Below are 16303 nucleotides of genomic sequence, written 5' to 3'. Positions count from 1 at the left end.
ATATAAAATCAATACACAAAAATCAACAGCCTTTGTATACACAGAAAATGCCTCAGCTGCAAAAAAAAAAATCAAATACCATGGAATAAACTTAACCACGGATGTCAAAGATCTCTATAATGAGACTTGCAAAACATAAGAAAGAAATAGAAAAAGATACAAAAAAGGAAAAATCTCCCATGTTCATGGATTGGAAGAGTCAATATCATCAAAATGTCCATTCTTCCAAAAGCAATTTACAGATTCAGTGCAATACCAATCAAAATACCAAAGACATTCTTCTCAGATCTAGAAAAAATGATACTGAAATTCATATGGAAATACAGGAGACCTCGAATAACGAAAGCAATTTTATACAACAAAAACAAAGCCAGAGGCATCACAATACTAGATTTCAAGACATACTACAAAGTGGCTTTAATCAAAACAACTTGGTACTGATACAAAAGCAGATGTATAGACTGATGGAATAGAATATACACGTCAGAAATCAATCTAAGCATCTACAACCAATTTATATTTGACCAAAGAGCTAAAACAAATCCCTGGAGAAAAGATAGTCTCTTTGACAAATGGTGCTGGGAAAGCTGGATTTCCACATATGGAAGTATGAAGCAGGACCCCTCCCTTACACCTTACATGAAAATACATTCAGAATGGATTAAAGACCCAAATCTATGACTTGATACCATCAATTATTAGAGGACATTGGGGAAACCCTGCAAGATATTGACATAGGCAGAGAGTTCTTGGAAAAGACCCTAGAGACACAGGCAATCAAAGACAAAATTAACAAATGGGATTACATCAAATTGAGAAGCTTCTGTACTGCAAAAGAAGCACTCAAGAAAGTAAAGAGGCAATCAACAAAATGGGAGAAATTCTTTGCAAACTATGCAACTTATAAACTATTAATAATCAGAATATATAAAGAGATCAAGAAACTCAAGAACAACGAAACAAACAGCCCACTTAAGAGATGGGCCAAGGACTTAAAACAGACATTTTTCAAAAGAGGAAATCCAAATGGCCAACAGACACATGAAAAAATGTTCAGGATCACTAGCTGTCAGGGAAATGCAAATCAAAACCCAATGAGGTTTCACCTCACCCCAGTTAGAATGGCTTTCATACCAAAATCGACAAACAACAAATACTGGCAAGGACATGGGGAAAAAGGTACCCTAATCTACTGTTGGTGGGAATGTAAACTAGTAAAACCATTATGGAAGACAGTTTGGAGATACCTCAGAAATCTGAATATAGACCTACCATATGACCCAGCCATTTCACTCCTGGGAATTTACCCAAGGGAAATGAATTCAGCAAATAAAAGAGTTATCTGTACCCCCATGTTTATTGCAGCTCAGTTCATATTAGCTAAGACATGAAATCAACTTAAATGCCTGTCAACTAAAGACTGGACAAAGAAATTAAGGGATATGTACTCTATGGAATACTATGCAGCGGTAAAAGAATTAAATCCAGTCATTCACAACAAAATGGATGAATCTGGAATACATCATACTTAGTGAAACAGGCCAGTCCCAAAGGGACAGATATTATATGTTCTCCCTGATCTGTGATAATAGAGCACCTAAAAGGAAATGAGTAGAAGTGAATTGATATTTTGAGAAGCAATGTCTTGAACAGCCCTTGTCCTAACTGTTGAGGAATAGTTTTTTTTCTTTTCTTTTTTTTTCTCTCTTCTTCATACTATTTGTTGAACTCTTTACTTATCATAGAGTTAATCATATGTGTATAAAGTCAGTTGAAAATAGATCTCAGTAAAAAAAATTAAGAGTGGGAATAAGAGAGAGTGGAGGAAGTTTGTAAATGTAAAGCTGTATTGTTCTGCATACATTCCTATGAACTCACTTCTAAGGGTACAGTTTAAAAACTTGCCATGGGACCCCAAATCCCATTAAGCTGGGTGGTAGAAATGCCATCTTAAGTGCTAAAGTGACCATATTAATTATAAAAGTGATCCTATAGATAGGATTTAGTGTTAACAGGATCATATAAATAAGGTCAAATGTCGGATAATAATAATAGATAGAATTAAAAAGAAGAGAATATTCCAACATGGGAAGCAATCCACACAGCAGATTCATAGAATGACAACCGCTTTAAATAGCATTCTGACCTCAGAATCAGTACTTAAGGCATTCTGGTCTGGCTGAAAACCCCATGAAAGCATTGCAGGCATGGATAGCCAAGACTATAAAAAAATGTTCTACTTGAAGGATCTCTGTGAGAGAGACCCCAGTGGAAAGAAGTGGCCATCAAAGAAGGATGTGCTTTTGTCTGAAGGGAGGAGAGAACTTCTACTTTGCTTATGGCCTTGTCTAAATACTGACAGAGATTGTGGATTCAAAAGGCTTTCATAGCATTGGTAGCTCATGCCAAGAGTCTCAGGTGATCACTGAAATTATACATAAGAGTGTTGTTATATTAACAACAGGAGTCACTGTGCACTTACTTCCCATGCAGGATTTCTGTCCTCAATGAGTTGTATCATGAGAATTAACTATAAAACTTGTTCTCAAACAGTAAGTTTTTTGTGCGTGTGCGCAAATTGTTGAAATCTTTACTTAATATAGAATTGGTCTTCTGTGTATAAAGTTAATTGAAATGAATCTTAATGGAGAATGGGACTGGGAACGGGAGAGGGAGGAGGAGGAGTGGGTGTATGGGTATGGTGGGAAGAATCACTATATTCCTAAAGTTGTATTTATGAAATTTGTGCTGATTAAATAAAAGATTTCTTTGGGGAAACAACAACAAAAAACTTTTGCGGTGATGCTTCTGAAGGAAGATGCTGATATAGAGACAGAGGTTCAGGGTCCCTTTTTGTGTTAGCTCAGCCACAAAACTTTATCCTGTATCCTAAAAATGAAGCCCATTAAATGACTAAGCCTTCCTGAAAATAAAGATGGAGACAAGCTTTGAAAATAGATGTAATATATGTTGGAAATGGAGAAAGTGGAACACCTGTCCCTTTCTCATGGAAAAAAAAAAAAAAAACCTAAAAAGCTTGGTAATAAATAGTCCCTCCACAGCCCCCTGAAGCGTTGTAAGTGCCTCCTTTCAGTGCCATTGCCTTATTTTCTGTACCACAATTTGTTTATGTTTCCTAATTGCCACCTACAGAGGTGCTCTTCCTTCCTAGTGGAGGCTGTAAGCATTTGTGCTCTGTGATTGCTTTGACAGGACAGCCTCTGCCCTAGAGAACGGCCCATGGGCATGTGAGCAGTGCAGGCTGGGCAGTTTGCCAGCTGTGCCTTTCAGAACAGCGATAGTCTTTGTTGATATGCACATCTAAGGCACTATCCCTATTATTATTTTACAATTCTTACCATGATTTTCTATTTTACATGTTCTCTGATAAAATATTCACATTTTAGTACGACCTGACATCCAGAAAAGCATATCCTTATAAAAACTCACATTATCTAGTCTCATCTTTCTGGGAAGATTTTTATAACTGCTTCAAAATGTTTAATAGCTTTAGAACTGACCATGCTTTTTAGTTCTTCTAATCTTATCTCATAAGGCATATGTATATTTAAAGGAAACGTTTCCATATTGTCTGTTTTAAAAATTGCTATCACGTAGTTGTGTTATCTTTAGTTACATCTGCCTAAATATTAATAATAATTTCTGTTCTCTTCATTTTATTTGTCTTGCCAGAAGTTTGTCCGGAAATTTTAACATACCTCTATTATTTATAAGATCAAATAGAAGACACAGCAAGAGTAAGGTGGATATGAAAAATATAATTAGCAAACTTGGTCGAATGGATTGAGCTCTGGGTTGAATAGTTGAAGAAGATACATAAAGATATATACATGGGACATTTAGGAAAACCAATCATGTTCCAGGGTTAGGGTAGGAAAAGGTTAATAAATTTTAAACATTAAGTATTATATATCTTTAATACAGTGTAATTAAATTAGAACTTAACAAAAAGTTAAATAAACTTCTGTGCAAGGGTACTTAAGAAGTTTGGGGAAATGGGGCCAGCGCCTCAGCTCACTAGGCTAATCCTCTGCCTGTGGTGCCGGCACTCCGGGTTCTAGTCCCGGTCAGGGCGCCAGATTCTGTCCTGGTTGCTCCTCTTCCAGTCCAGCTCTCTGCTGTGGCCGGGGAGTGCAGTGGAGGATGGCCCAGGTCCTTGGGCCCTGCACCCGCATGGGAGACCAGGAGGAAGCACCTGGCTCCTGGCTTTGGATCGGTGCAGCGCGCCTGCCACAAGCGCCAGCCGTAGTGGCCACTTGGGGGGTGAACCAATGGAAAAAAGAAGACCTTTCTCTTTGTCTCTCTCTCTCTCACTGTCTATGTAAGGATTTCGTAACTGTTTGCGTGAAAATACACTTATTTTGCATTAAAATTTTTAATTTTCCATGAGCATTTTGAAGTACCCTCATCTACCTGTAGATAAAATACATTCCTACATAACTTATAAATAAATCAAAGTAGAAGGAAGACTATAAAAATACGGGAAAATTAATGAAGTAGGAATCAATAATACACTAGAAAAAATTATCAAACACACAAAAGGAAAAGCTTGCAAGCTTTTTTTTTTAAAGTTTTTTTTTTTTTTTTTATTTATTTGACAGGTAGAGTCATAGACAGTGAGAGAGAGAGACAGAGAGAACGGTCTTCCTTGCGTTGGTTCACTCCCCAAATGGCCACTATGGCCGGTGCTGCGTCGATCTGAAGCCAGGAGCCAGGTGCTTCTTCCTGGTCTCCCATGCTGGTGCAGGGGCCCAAGCACTTAGGCCATCCTCCACTGCCCTCCTGGGCCACAGCAGAGAGCTGGACTGGAAGAGGAGCAACTGGGAATAGAACCCATTGCCCATATGGGATGCCAGCGCTGCAGGAGGAGGATTAACCAAGTGAGCCATGGTGCCAGCCCTTAAAACGATTTTTTTAAAAAATTCTTATTTGAAAGAGATGGAGAGACAGGTAGAGACAGGTAGAGTATCCTCCATCTCTTTGTTCACTCCCTAAATGGCTGCAATGGCCGGAACTGAGCTGATCTGAATCCAGGGGCCAGGAGCTTCTTCTGGATCTCCCACATGGGTGCAGAGGACTTGGGCCATCCTCTGCTGCTTTCCCAGGCACATGAGCAGGGAGCTGGAACTGGCACCCATATGGGATGCTAGTGCTGCTGGCTGGAGCTTTAATCCACTGTGCAACAACACTAGCCGTGGCATGTATGGTTTTTAAGGGAGTTAACTGGAAGCTGCCATGGACTAGAGCTGTCTTCTCTTTTGGATCACAAGAAGTGAGCAAATTGTTTTCTCGCACAGAGCACTGCTTCCAGTCTTTATCCAAGCATGTGTTTGTCATTTTCATTGTCTTTGGGTTTCTTCAGGATTAGTAAAATATTGGATAGTAGTGTTGTGGAGTGTGGGGACAGTTTTTCAAGCGGCTTTGGATCACTTCACTTGACTGCTTGCACAAGGGAGTAAGTAAAGTTGCCAATAAGTGACCGAGTCCTGCCAAAAATGGGCACAAGTGAAACTGCACATGTTAAATGTATTCATGAGTATATTTCCACTCATTTTTTTTAAGATTTATTTTATTTATTTGAAAGACAGAGTTACATAGAGAGGCCTTCCCTCTGCTGGTTCACTCCCCATATGGCTGCAACGGCCGGAGCTGCACCGATCTGAAGCCAGGAGCCAGGAGCTTCCTCCAGGTCTCCCACGCAGGTGCAGGGGTCCAAGGACTTGGGCCATCCTCCACTGCTTTCCCAGGCCACAGCAGAGAGCTGGATTGGAAGAGGAGCAGCCGGGACCAGAACCAGTGCCCATATGGGATGCCGGTGCTTCAGGCCAGGGCTTTAACCCGCTGTGCCACAGCACCAGCCCCTCCACTCATTTTAATATCAAGTTAGCTCAAAGAACAGAAAACAAGTTGAAGTCCTAACATCATTAAAAAATAAAGAGGACTCTCTATCACATCATGTATAGGAGACCAGAGTGCTGCCAGAGATCACTTGTTCACATCTCCTGTTTTAGAATAGTCATAGATGTTAGCTTAGACATACTCATTTTAAAAACACCCAAACTAGAAAACGTTACAGTCACATCATTTTTTTTTGTCCCCAAAGAATTTTTCTTTAGAATGACCACATAGCATATGCACTAACTAATTGTTAATGTTTGGCTGTTCCCTAACAAGGAAATCCATCCTCAAGAGATGTAGGGAAACAACTGGCTATTTTAAAGCACAGAGGGTTTATTTATTTGAAAGGTAGAGTTACAGAGAGAGAGAGGGAGAGACAAGGAGATCTCCCAACTGCTGTTTTACGCTCCAAATGGCTGCAACAGCTGGAGCTGGGCCCAATCCAAAACCAGGAGACAGGAATATCTTCTGGGTCTCCCACAGGGTGCAGGGCCCAAGAATTTGGGCCATTTTCTGCTGCTTTCCCAGATGCTTTAGCAGGGAGCTGAGTCAGAAGTGAGGCTACTGGGAATGGAAATGGTGCCCATATGGGATGCCAGCGGCCCAGGCAGCAGCTTTATTCACTGTGCTTCAATGCCAGCCCTAAATCTTTCAAAAAAACAAAAACAAAAACAAAAAAGTACAGGAGAGTGGTAGAGAAAATTGTATACATGCTAAAAATATCAAAGTTTATTTATATAATGAGATGAAATCTATGTAATCCTTAACTCAAGATTAATATGAAGATTATTAATCCAAAAGCATGGTTGATTAATGAAGTCACACTGAAATAGTTCAGATTTTTCCATCAACATCTAGAAGGACTGAGTTTTTTTTTTTTTTTTTTTTTTTTTTTTTGCTTCAAAAATACCAGCCAATGATCTGTCTCATTCAAACCCAAATCCAGGCTCATTTGTCATTTGTAGGATTCAGCCACACTGAGATGGAGCACATTTGGTGTGCTGAAAGCACAGTATTTTATTTCCTTCTCCTGTTCTGATTTAGCAGACTATTTGATCTATCACAAGGAAAACCCAAACAAGAGAAAAGCTAAGATGCTCTTGAACTAATACTTGTTTAGATATTGACATTTGCACTTGTTAGTAATAGACTCATAGAAAAATAGTATAAATAGATTTCTGACAAAAGTGAGGGTCCTTTTTTTTTTTTTTTATGTAGTTGATGTGTAAGCAAATGTCTGGCTTGGAAGTTTGACTCTAATCTAGTGTGCCGTGGATGACAAGTAGCACATAAGGGAGCAGCTGCATAAGTGTGCAAGTGATTAGTCTGTGTTTCCAGATCACCTCTACTGTTCTCTTCATTTACTATTATTTCCTTTTGGCTGGAGGATATGCTGCCAAGCTGGCACCACCTTCTCCCAAATGTCTTCTTTCTGCCAGTTTACAGGGGAGTGTTTTGGAGAAAAACTGCCAATGCTTCCTTTTCCCTTCTCAGATTAAATACATTACATCTGCTTAACATATGCAGTCTCTGTTGGCCCAGGGAACCAGACAAAAGCTCTTTGGATGATTACCTCACTGGTATTTTGCTTCCTAAAAATGTATTCGGCTGAAAGGATGGATATCATGATGGCACGAATTCCTTGCTCTTTCTGGGTTGCATCCTTAAGCTCCAATGCTGGCTCTGCCACTTATTAGCTACGTTTCACAGAGCAAGTCATTTCATTTTTCCTGTATCTTAGCTCTTGTCAGTTGTAGTACGTAACCTTATGTATTCATGATAAATTTTAAATGATATCAAAATTACTGATGAAATACTATTCAAAATCCCATTCAGATTTCTCTCTTTTTCATGGGCTGGAATGACACTTGTCAAACTGTTCTTGAAACTCCTTTACAAACATTAGATGCATAAAAAACAACTAAGAAGTGTTTGAAGATGAACGAGATTTGCCTTGCCTAGTCAAAATAACTGTAAAAGAGACACTGCAAATGCATACATAAATTAATGAAAGAGAACAGAGAAAATATTTGTATTTAGTGTGTATGAGATATTTTGAATTAGCAGTGAAAGGGTATATTGTTCAATAAATGGTTATGACACCAAATGTCCTTTTGGAAAAAAATTGCAAGAAGCTCTTTTATAATTTTAGAGCTTAATGATTTTCTCATTTATGAGCTTGGATCCTCAAATTTCAAGGGTTCTTTTCATTTTTTTAAAGATTTATTTATTTATTTGAAAGAGTTACACAAAGAGAGAAGGAGAGGCAGAGAGAGAGGTCGGTCTTCCATCCGCTGATTCACTCCCCAATTGGCTGCAACGGCCAGAGCTGCGCCAATCTGAAGCCAAGAACCAGGAGCTTCTTCAGGGTCGCCCACATGGGAACAGGGGCCCGAGGACTTGGGCCATCTTCTGCTTTCCCAGGCCAAAGCAGAGAGCTGGACTGGAAGTGGAGCAGCCAGGACTTGAACCAGCTCCCACATGGGATGCCGGCATTGCAGACAGCGCCCTCACCTGCTGTGCCACAGCACAGGCCCCGGTTCTTTTTATTTATAATTTAAAAGCTTAAGCATTAACCATATTTGCTAGATAAAGGCAGGAGAGTGGAAAAATTAGAGGATACCAAGGGGCCTGTGTTTGGAAAATGTGGGCACACCTACTTCTAGAATGCAGCTAGAGGAAATGGGACAAAGGTAGATAGAAGTAGAGCAATGTCTGTGATAGTTTATTTACTGTGAAATCATGGACTCCAAGAAAGGAAAGGTTTTAGATAAGGCTGGAGGAAAGTTGAATAAGAGAGATTAAGATGATTGAGGACTGGAAAGAGCCTGATGAGTCTGCCGAATGGGATGAGAGGAGTTTTCATGAAGATTTTCTAGTAGTAACTGCACCAGGTTCAGTTAGCTGACAGCAGGCACAGACTAACCATGAAGCTGCGTCATGCAAGAGGAGACGGGACTCCAACTTGAAGGGGAGATAAGCTGGGGAAAAATTTCTAGAGTCAACTAATTTGGAACCTGTTACTAAGATGTTTTATATGTGCCAGACATGGAGCTAGATGTCACCGATTTTCACAACAAAGCTATAAGTTCCTGTTTTCATTTTACAGTTACACTTGTGAGCCAACATTATGACACTAACATCAGCTAGTTTGGGCACATTGTTTAACCAGGCTAAGTTGGTTTTATTAGGTGAGGATAATGCTGCCTACTCTCATCATTGTTCTGAACTATAAATGTATGTTTTGTACAGTCCCATGTGTATACATATATAGCACTTAATAGGAACTTAGTATTTCTCATACCATACTAGCAAAAGAAATAAAGCCTAAGGTATGGTGATGGTGGCATCAGTGAATTTAAATTCAGGCTTCCTTTAATGTGTCTGCAGCTTTATTTTGAACAGTTATCTTTGACATACAAGTTGCTTGTCTTCTCTTGTAGGTATTGGACGTGAGTAGAGAAGGCAAAGAAGAAGTATTCTATGGGCCTACACTCCCTTTTGCTTCCAATGGAATAGCAGCCTGCTTCCTTCCTGCTCCGTATTTCACATGCCCTAACCTTCAGACTCTTCAAGTGCCTCATCACAGAATTGGCACCATCTGAAAAGCCAGTGCTCAGTTCATAACCATCATGAACAAAACATGAGGAAAACAAAGGCTTGTCGTTCAGATACTGGGCATGGAAAGACTCAGTGCTCAATGCTTCCTTGTCTTGTTTCATAGGTCTTCTGTTCAGATAAATATTAGCAAAAAATGAACAGTTTTCTAAAATATGTTATTGAGAACTCTTGTCACCCTTCTCATCATGTCAACATACAATATGTATGACTTTTATTGTCATGTAGCTTAGTGCCAACTTAACAATCCATTGTTGTTTCATGGGTCTTTAAAGCATTCTTTGTGACTTTTTCTAATCAGTGCTGTCCAGGACATGACGCTATTAGGCAATTTATTTTACACAATGGCATCCATGATCTTTAAAAGAAAACTTTTGTAGTTCACTATTTAAATGTGGACTTGTAATTTGTCTTTTAAAATTCAACATTATGCAGCCTGCTCAGTTGAGACTCAACATTATTACACCATAAATTTTTAAGTGCCATATTTTATTCAAGGTGATATGAAAAATAGAAATACAATGTAATAGCAGTTGGAATACCCAGATTTTACACTTGGGTTACTCTGACCTAAGGTCAGGTCAGAACCTTAACTTTACAGTACTTCAGCTTTCCCACCTTTTAAGGAGAGAAATTATTGATTTCCATATTAATTCACATGAAAATTAGATAACGACTTTTAAGTTCTTCACCTAAGAGAAAAGGTTACTCAAATCACAAGGTATTTTACTGTCTTAACAACTTTGTAAATGAACCAGCAGATTATTTTTGAAGTTTAAAGATTACCAGGTAGAACTTGGACAGCAAGCTATGGGATAAATGATTCTGAAAAAAACTGCTGAAAGAGACAGACTAATTAGTAAAAAGGGAGTTTACCAACACCAAAGATATCTAACCTTGCACAAATCCTTTCCTCAAATAATAACTCTCTTAAATGTCTCATTTAAAATCATTTAATGAAAAAAAAATGACCTTTTACAGCATAAAAACCTTAGTTGTACTAATTAAGGTACCCTAAAGTGCTTTGACATAAGTTTGAACCTAGAATTGGCAGGTCTAATAAAAGTTTTTCCTCTTTGTTAAAGGTTATGTCAATCTTGAGTGCTTGTGGGATTCTTCACCACGACCAATACATATTTTATTACCAACACTTTTAATAATGCATAAGATTTCTTTTTTAGGCTAGGTTTTTGGGTTTGCTTTGTCTAGAACAAAAAAATAAACAAGTTAATAATCATATTTGAACATGAATTCAACAAGTCTTGAGTTTTCTGTTTTCATAATCATGTCAGGACTTAAGATCATCTTTATTAAGGCTTTACTTTGGCAGTTTAATCATTCAGCAATCCTCCTCTTACAGGAAACTTATTTCATACATGTAGCCATTTTTAGTAAAAAAAAAAAAAGGATGAAAAAAATCTTTACCATAAATAATTCACAAGCTTTATATATACATCATTGTAGGAAGCCTAAAGCATTATTTTTAAAATATATATGATTCAGGTCATTCAGATTAAAGGACACAGGGGAGACTGAGGATTAGGGAAAAAGGTGATTTAAAAAAACGGGTAGCCATGTGGTGCAGCAATGAAGTTGCCACTTATGATGCCTGCATTCCATACTGGAGTGTTTCGTTTGAGGTCCATTGACTCCAGTTCTGATCTAGCTCCCTGCTAATTCACATGTTGGAAGGAAACAGATGATGGTTCAAGTACTTGGGTCCTTGACACTACAGGCTCCTGGCTTGACTGGCCCAGCCTCAGCTGCTGCAGGCATTTGGAGGGTGAACCAGCAGATGTTTTCCACTGTATCAAGAACATGAATTTATTTTAGGCAAACAAAAATTGTTTATGGACAGTCCTGAACAGTGAAAACTGATGCCGACAATTTATATTTAGAGGTTATATTTAGAAAGGCATAAGCCATGTAAACTAAATTTTAAAAGTTAGGAGAGGAGCCAGCGCTGTAGCTTAGCAGGTAAAGCCTCTGCCTGCAGTGCCGGCATCCCATATGGGCACTGGTTCTAGTCCCAGCTGCTCTTCCAATCGTGCTCTTTGCTGTGGCCTAGGAAAGCAATAGAAGATGGCCCAAGTGCTTGTACCCACATGATAGACCCAGAAGAAGCTCCTGGTTCCTGGCTTTGGATCGGTGCAGCTCCGGCCCTTGTGGCCATCTGGGAAGTGAACTAGTAGATGGAAGACTTCTCTCCTTGCCTCTGCCTCTGCCTGTCTGTAACTCTGCCTTTCAAATAAATAAATCTTAAAAAAAAAAAAAAAAAAAGGGCCGGCACCGCTGCGCACTAGCCTAATCCTCCGCCTGCTGTGCCGGCACCCCAGGTTCTAGTCCGGTTGGGGCACCAGATTCTGTCCCGGTCACTTCTCTTCCTGTCCAGCTCTCTTCTGTGGCCCGGGAGTGCAGTGAAGGATGGCCCAAGTGCTTGGGCCCTGCACCCCATGGGAGACCAGGAGGAAGCACCTGGCTCCTGGCTTCAGATCAGCGCAGTGCACCAGCCGCAGCGGCCATTAGGGGGTGAACCAACAGCAAAGGAGACCTTTCTCTCTGTCTGTCTCTCTCACTGTCCACTCTGCCTGTCAAAAAAAAAAAAAAATAAATAAATAAAAAGACACATGAATAAGAGAACATACATCATAAAAAAGTGAAGGGATTCTGGGATTCCACTCCAGAATTTCCGGTATCCTTTTTTTTTTTCTTTTTTAAGATTTATTTATTTGAAAGAGTTACGCAGAGAGAGAAGGAGAGGCAGAGAGAGAAGTCTTCCATATACTGGTTCACTCCTCAGAAGGCCTCAAAGGCCGGAGCTGCAATGATCCGAAGCCAGGAGCCAGGAGCTTCTTCCAGGCCTCCCATGTGGGTGCAGGGGCCCAAGAACTTGGGCCATCTTCTACTGCTTTCCCAGGCCATAGCAGAGTTGGATTGGAAGTGGAGCAGCCAGGACTCAAACTGGCGCCCATTTAGGATACCAGCACTGTAGGCGGCAGCTTTACCCACTAGGTATGCCACAGCACCGGCCTCCAAGTATCTTTTCAACAAGAGCAAAGCAAATAGTATTTTGTTTACTAAAATTTCTGCTTGGCACATGAATTATCTCTTCCAGCAGTTTTACCTTCTAACACCACTAAAATCTATTTGTATTCTGAGATACTGCATTAAATTAATGAAAGGGAAACAGTCTAAAATAAGGTTGCCTCACTTGATAATGGAAAGGCAGCCTTAGACTACACTTGATTATTTCTGTGTTAATTTCTAACTAATCACGTAAATCAGAATGTATTATAAAACCCCTCTTTGGTGATCTTTATCATGTATTACTAATATCACAGAATTGAATTCAGGATTTTAAAAAGCTCTGGATAGAACTCAGACACATTCTGTATACTACAGCCAAAGAGTAGCATCAAAAGTGCATCTTTTCAGAGAAAAGAAAAAACCCAGATCACTTACAATTAGATCCTTTTCTTCAAAATTGTAAGAAACAAAAATCCTATTAAATTATGTTTGGTCACATAAGCCAACTTCTGTTGAAACTACTCAGATATACATTTTCTATTTAAGTGAATAATCCTGTCATAAATCTGTTTAAAAAGATTATTTATTTGAAAAAATTAGGGAGAGGGAGGGACAGAGATCTTCCATCTGCTGGTTCACTCCCCAAATGGATGCAATGGCCAGGGCTGGGCCAGGCCAAAGCCAGGAGCCAGGAGCTTCATCCAGGTCTCTCATGTGGGTGCGGGGATGAGCCATCTGCTGCTGCTTTCCCAGGCATATTAGCAGGGAGCTTCATTAGAAGTGGAGCAGCCAGGACCAGAACCGGCACCCATATTGCCTGATGGTGCTGCAGACAGTGGCTTAACCAGCTGTGCCGCAGTGCTGGCTCTGAACCTGTAGTAAATTTAAACATTTACTTACTTTCATTTCACTTGAAAGGCAGAGGGACAAACAGTGATCGTTCATTTACTGACTCCCCAAATGCCTGCAACAGCCAGGGCAGGGCCAGGCCAAAGCCAGGAGCCCTAGATCTGGCAGTCCAGATCTCTCCTGTGGTTGGCAGGGATCCAAGTACTGGAGCCATCAACTGCTGCCTCCCAGGATGCACATTAACAGGAGGTTGGATCAGAAGGGGAATAGCTGGGACGCAACGCATGTGCTGTGGTACAGGAAGTAGGTAGCCTGCCCTGTTCTACAATGATTTATCATCCATTCTCATTCTTCCAAAGTAAAGGCCATATTTAAATTTGTATGGGAGGCAGGCCGGCGCCACGGCTCACTAGGCTAATCCTCCGCCTTGCAGCGCTGGCACACCAGGTTCTAGTCCCAGTCAGGGCGCTGGATTCTGTCCTAGTTGCCCCTCTTCCAGGCCAGCTCTCTGCTGTGGCCTGGGAGTGCAGTGGAGGATGGCCCAAGTGCTTGGGTCCTGCACCCCATGGGAGACCAGGAGGAAGCACCTGGCTCCTGTGTTCGGATCAGCGCGGTGCGCAGGCCGCAGTGCGCCGGCCGTGGTGGCCATTGGAGGGTGAACCAATGGCAAAGGAAGACCTTTCTCTCTCTCTCTCTCACTCACTGTCCACTCTGTCTGTCAAAAACAAACAAAAAAAAAACAAAAACAAAAAAAATTTGTATGGGAGGCAGGTGATGGTTGAAATAGTTAGGTCCCTGTTACCCACACGGGTGTCCTGGATTTAGTTCCTGGCTCCTGACTTCAGCCTCCCCAGCCCAGCTGTTTGGGCATTTGGGGAGTGCCCTAATAGATGGGAGAACTCTGTCAGTATCTTAGTGTTTCAAATGTAATAAAATATTTAAAAATGTTTATTTTTATAGTTAATAACAAAATGCCAGTTAGGTTAAGACTAGGATAATTTTCACATTTTCTTCACATTTTCCTCATACCTTAACTATTACCCTTCAGCAACTGCAATAGCAGAAAACCTAAAATGGAACTGTTTTACTGCAAATATAAAGGCAACAGGAATAAGATAGAAATTATTCCTCCCGGTAACATGCCTTATTTTTGTTTTTCAAGTAGTAAATCTGTTATAAAAGGGAAGCTTAGTAATCATGGGCACAATGTAAGCTGAATTTATACATTCTTGTTACATATACATCTTTAATCTTTAGTATATGTACAAATAACTTACAAACATGCATATAAAGTGAGAATATTCGATTTTTTTAAAAAGATTTATTAATTAATTTGAAAGAGTTACAGAGAGGGGAGGCAGAAGAGAGAATCCGCTGGTTCATTCCCCAGAAGGCTGCAACTGCCAGAGCTGCACCAATTCGAAGCCAGAAACCAGGTCTCTCACTTGGGTGCAGGGGCCCAAGGACTTGGGCCATCTTCTTCTGCTTTCCCAGACCGTAGCAGAGAGCTAGATCGGAAGTGGAGCAGCCAGGGACTCGAACCAGCACCCAGATAGGATGCCAGCATTGCAGGCGGCAGCTTTACCCGCTACACCACAGCGCTGGCCCCCAGATTTTTTCTAAAAGCACAGATCACAAATACAATAAATTGGATAACTATCAGCACAACATGAAAGTAGAAATTCCAGTCACTGGTATTGACTTTGGCTACCTTACTACTTAGATTAGCACAAGAGTCAGAGTACAAACTTCATGTCCCATTAAATATATGAAAGAATATGCTATGTTGCTAGCCTCCCAAACCAACTGTTTTAATCAAATAAAGCACGTTATTTATATTGGCATAATATACTCTTGCCTGACAAGGCAATATTTCTAACCCTGAGATGGGTAAGCATGAAATCAATTTTTGGAAAAAAGCAATGGTTTATAAAACTTTTGGTGAGGATTCTATATATTTTATCTTTGAAATATGAATGCTGATAATGCAGGACTTAGGGAAAGCGGATTTCCTAAAGACTCTCCCCAGCTGCATAGCTTCTCCAAGTTTTATATAACATGTCTTGTGAAAGGACAAGGATAGAAATGGGCCCATGCAATTGTTTAAGATCAAGTATCTTTTAAAATGTGTGACTCAGCATGGCAGATGATGATGAGTAATGAAAACCAACAAATAGTCTAAGGTTCACAATCATTTTCTTAAATAGATACTGAGACAGATGAAGTCTAATATGTCTAACAGAAGAAAACATACACGGGATAGGGAAAGATATGAGTTTTAAAGTATGAAATTTTCCTAATGCAAATGAATTCAGTACTGAATGATTTTTGCAGAGACAATCCTTTTTTTCCCTACAGTATGGACACTTTCAAATTAAATGTTAAATTGAAACTTATAACCAAATCTGAATGTCTAATAAAGTCCTTCCATCACTTTGTTGCTCTTCAATCATTTTTATACTTTATTTGATGTTTTATAGATATTATTTGAAAGGAATATGTAGCATGTACTTACAGTGTACATTTTAATTTTCTATTTAGGTGTCTCAAATATCCATAGAGGGTGGTATTCCAGATTGGCAAAATGAATGAGGCAGAGTGGAGAATGAACAGGGCTTTCAGAGAAAGCTGCTAAGAAAGTCTCTTGTTTGTAAAGATGTGAGACTGAAAAAAGGTATAGACACACAGCAGGAGGTATGTATTGAAAGGGTTTAAATAAATATCAACTTACAAACTATGGGAAGTTACTGGAGCTAACAACAGAGAAGTAACAAGAATAAAGTGCATTTTACCACACCTATTTCAGAACTGTAAGGTAAACTATAGAAAAGGAGACCAGACATTAGGAAATACATTTGCAATAACCAACAGAAAAAAACAGCTTGGATGT

At 39.8% G+C, this 16303-nt stretch overlaps 1 protein-coding gene across 5 annotated transcripts in view; it reads left to right on the top strand.

Annotated features, from left to right (window-relative positions):
* Positions 1–15846, top strand: part of KLHL32 (kelch like family member 32) — a 256551-nt gene extending 240705 nt beyond the window's left edge. For all 5 annotated transcript variants that reach the window (XM_051855442.2, XM_008263237.4, XM_017345291.3 and 2 more), the window contains one exon: positions 9363–15846. In XM_051855442.2, coding sequence (XP_051711402.1) covers positions 9363–9524 — 162 coding nt within the window. In that variant the 3' untranslated portion in view covers positions 9525–15846. The remainder of the gene's footprint in view (positions 1–9362) is intronic.
* The last annotated feature ends 457 nt before the right edge of the window (positions 15847–16303 follow it).

This window comes from Oryctolagus cuniculus, chromosome 5 (assembly GCF_964237555.1).
Source record: "Oryctolagus cuniculus chromosome 5, mOryCun1.1, whole genome shotgun sequence".
NCBI classification, from domain to species: domain Eukaryota; kingdom Metazoa; phylum Chordata; class Mammalia; order Lagomorpha; family Leporidae; genus Oryctolagus; species Oryctolagus cuniculus.
This window is presented reverse-complemented; position numbering and strand designations above follow the sequence as displayed.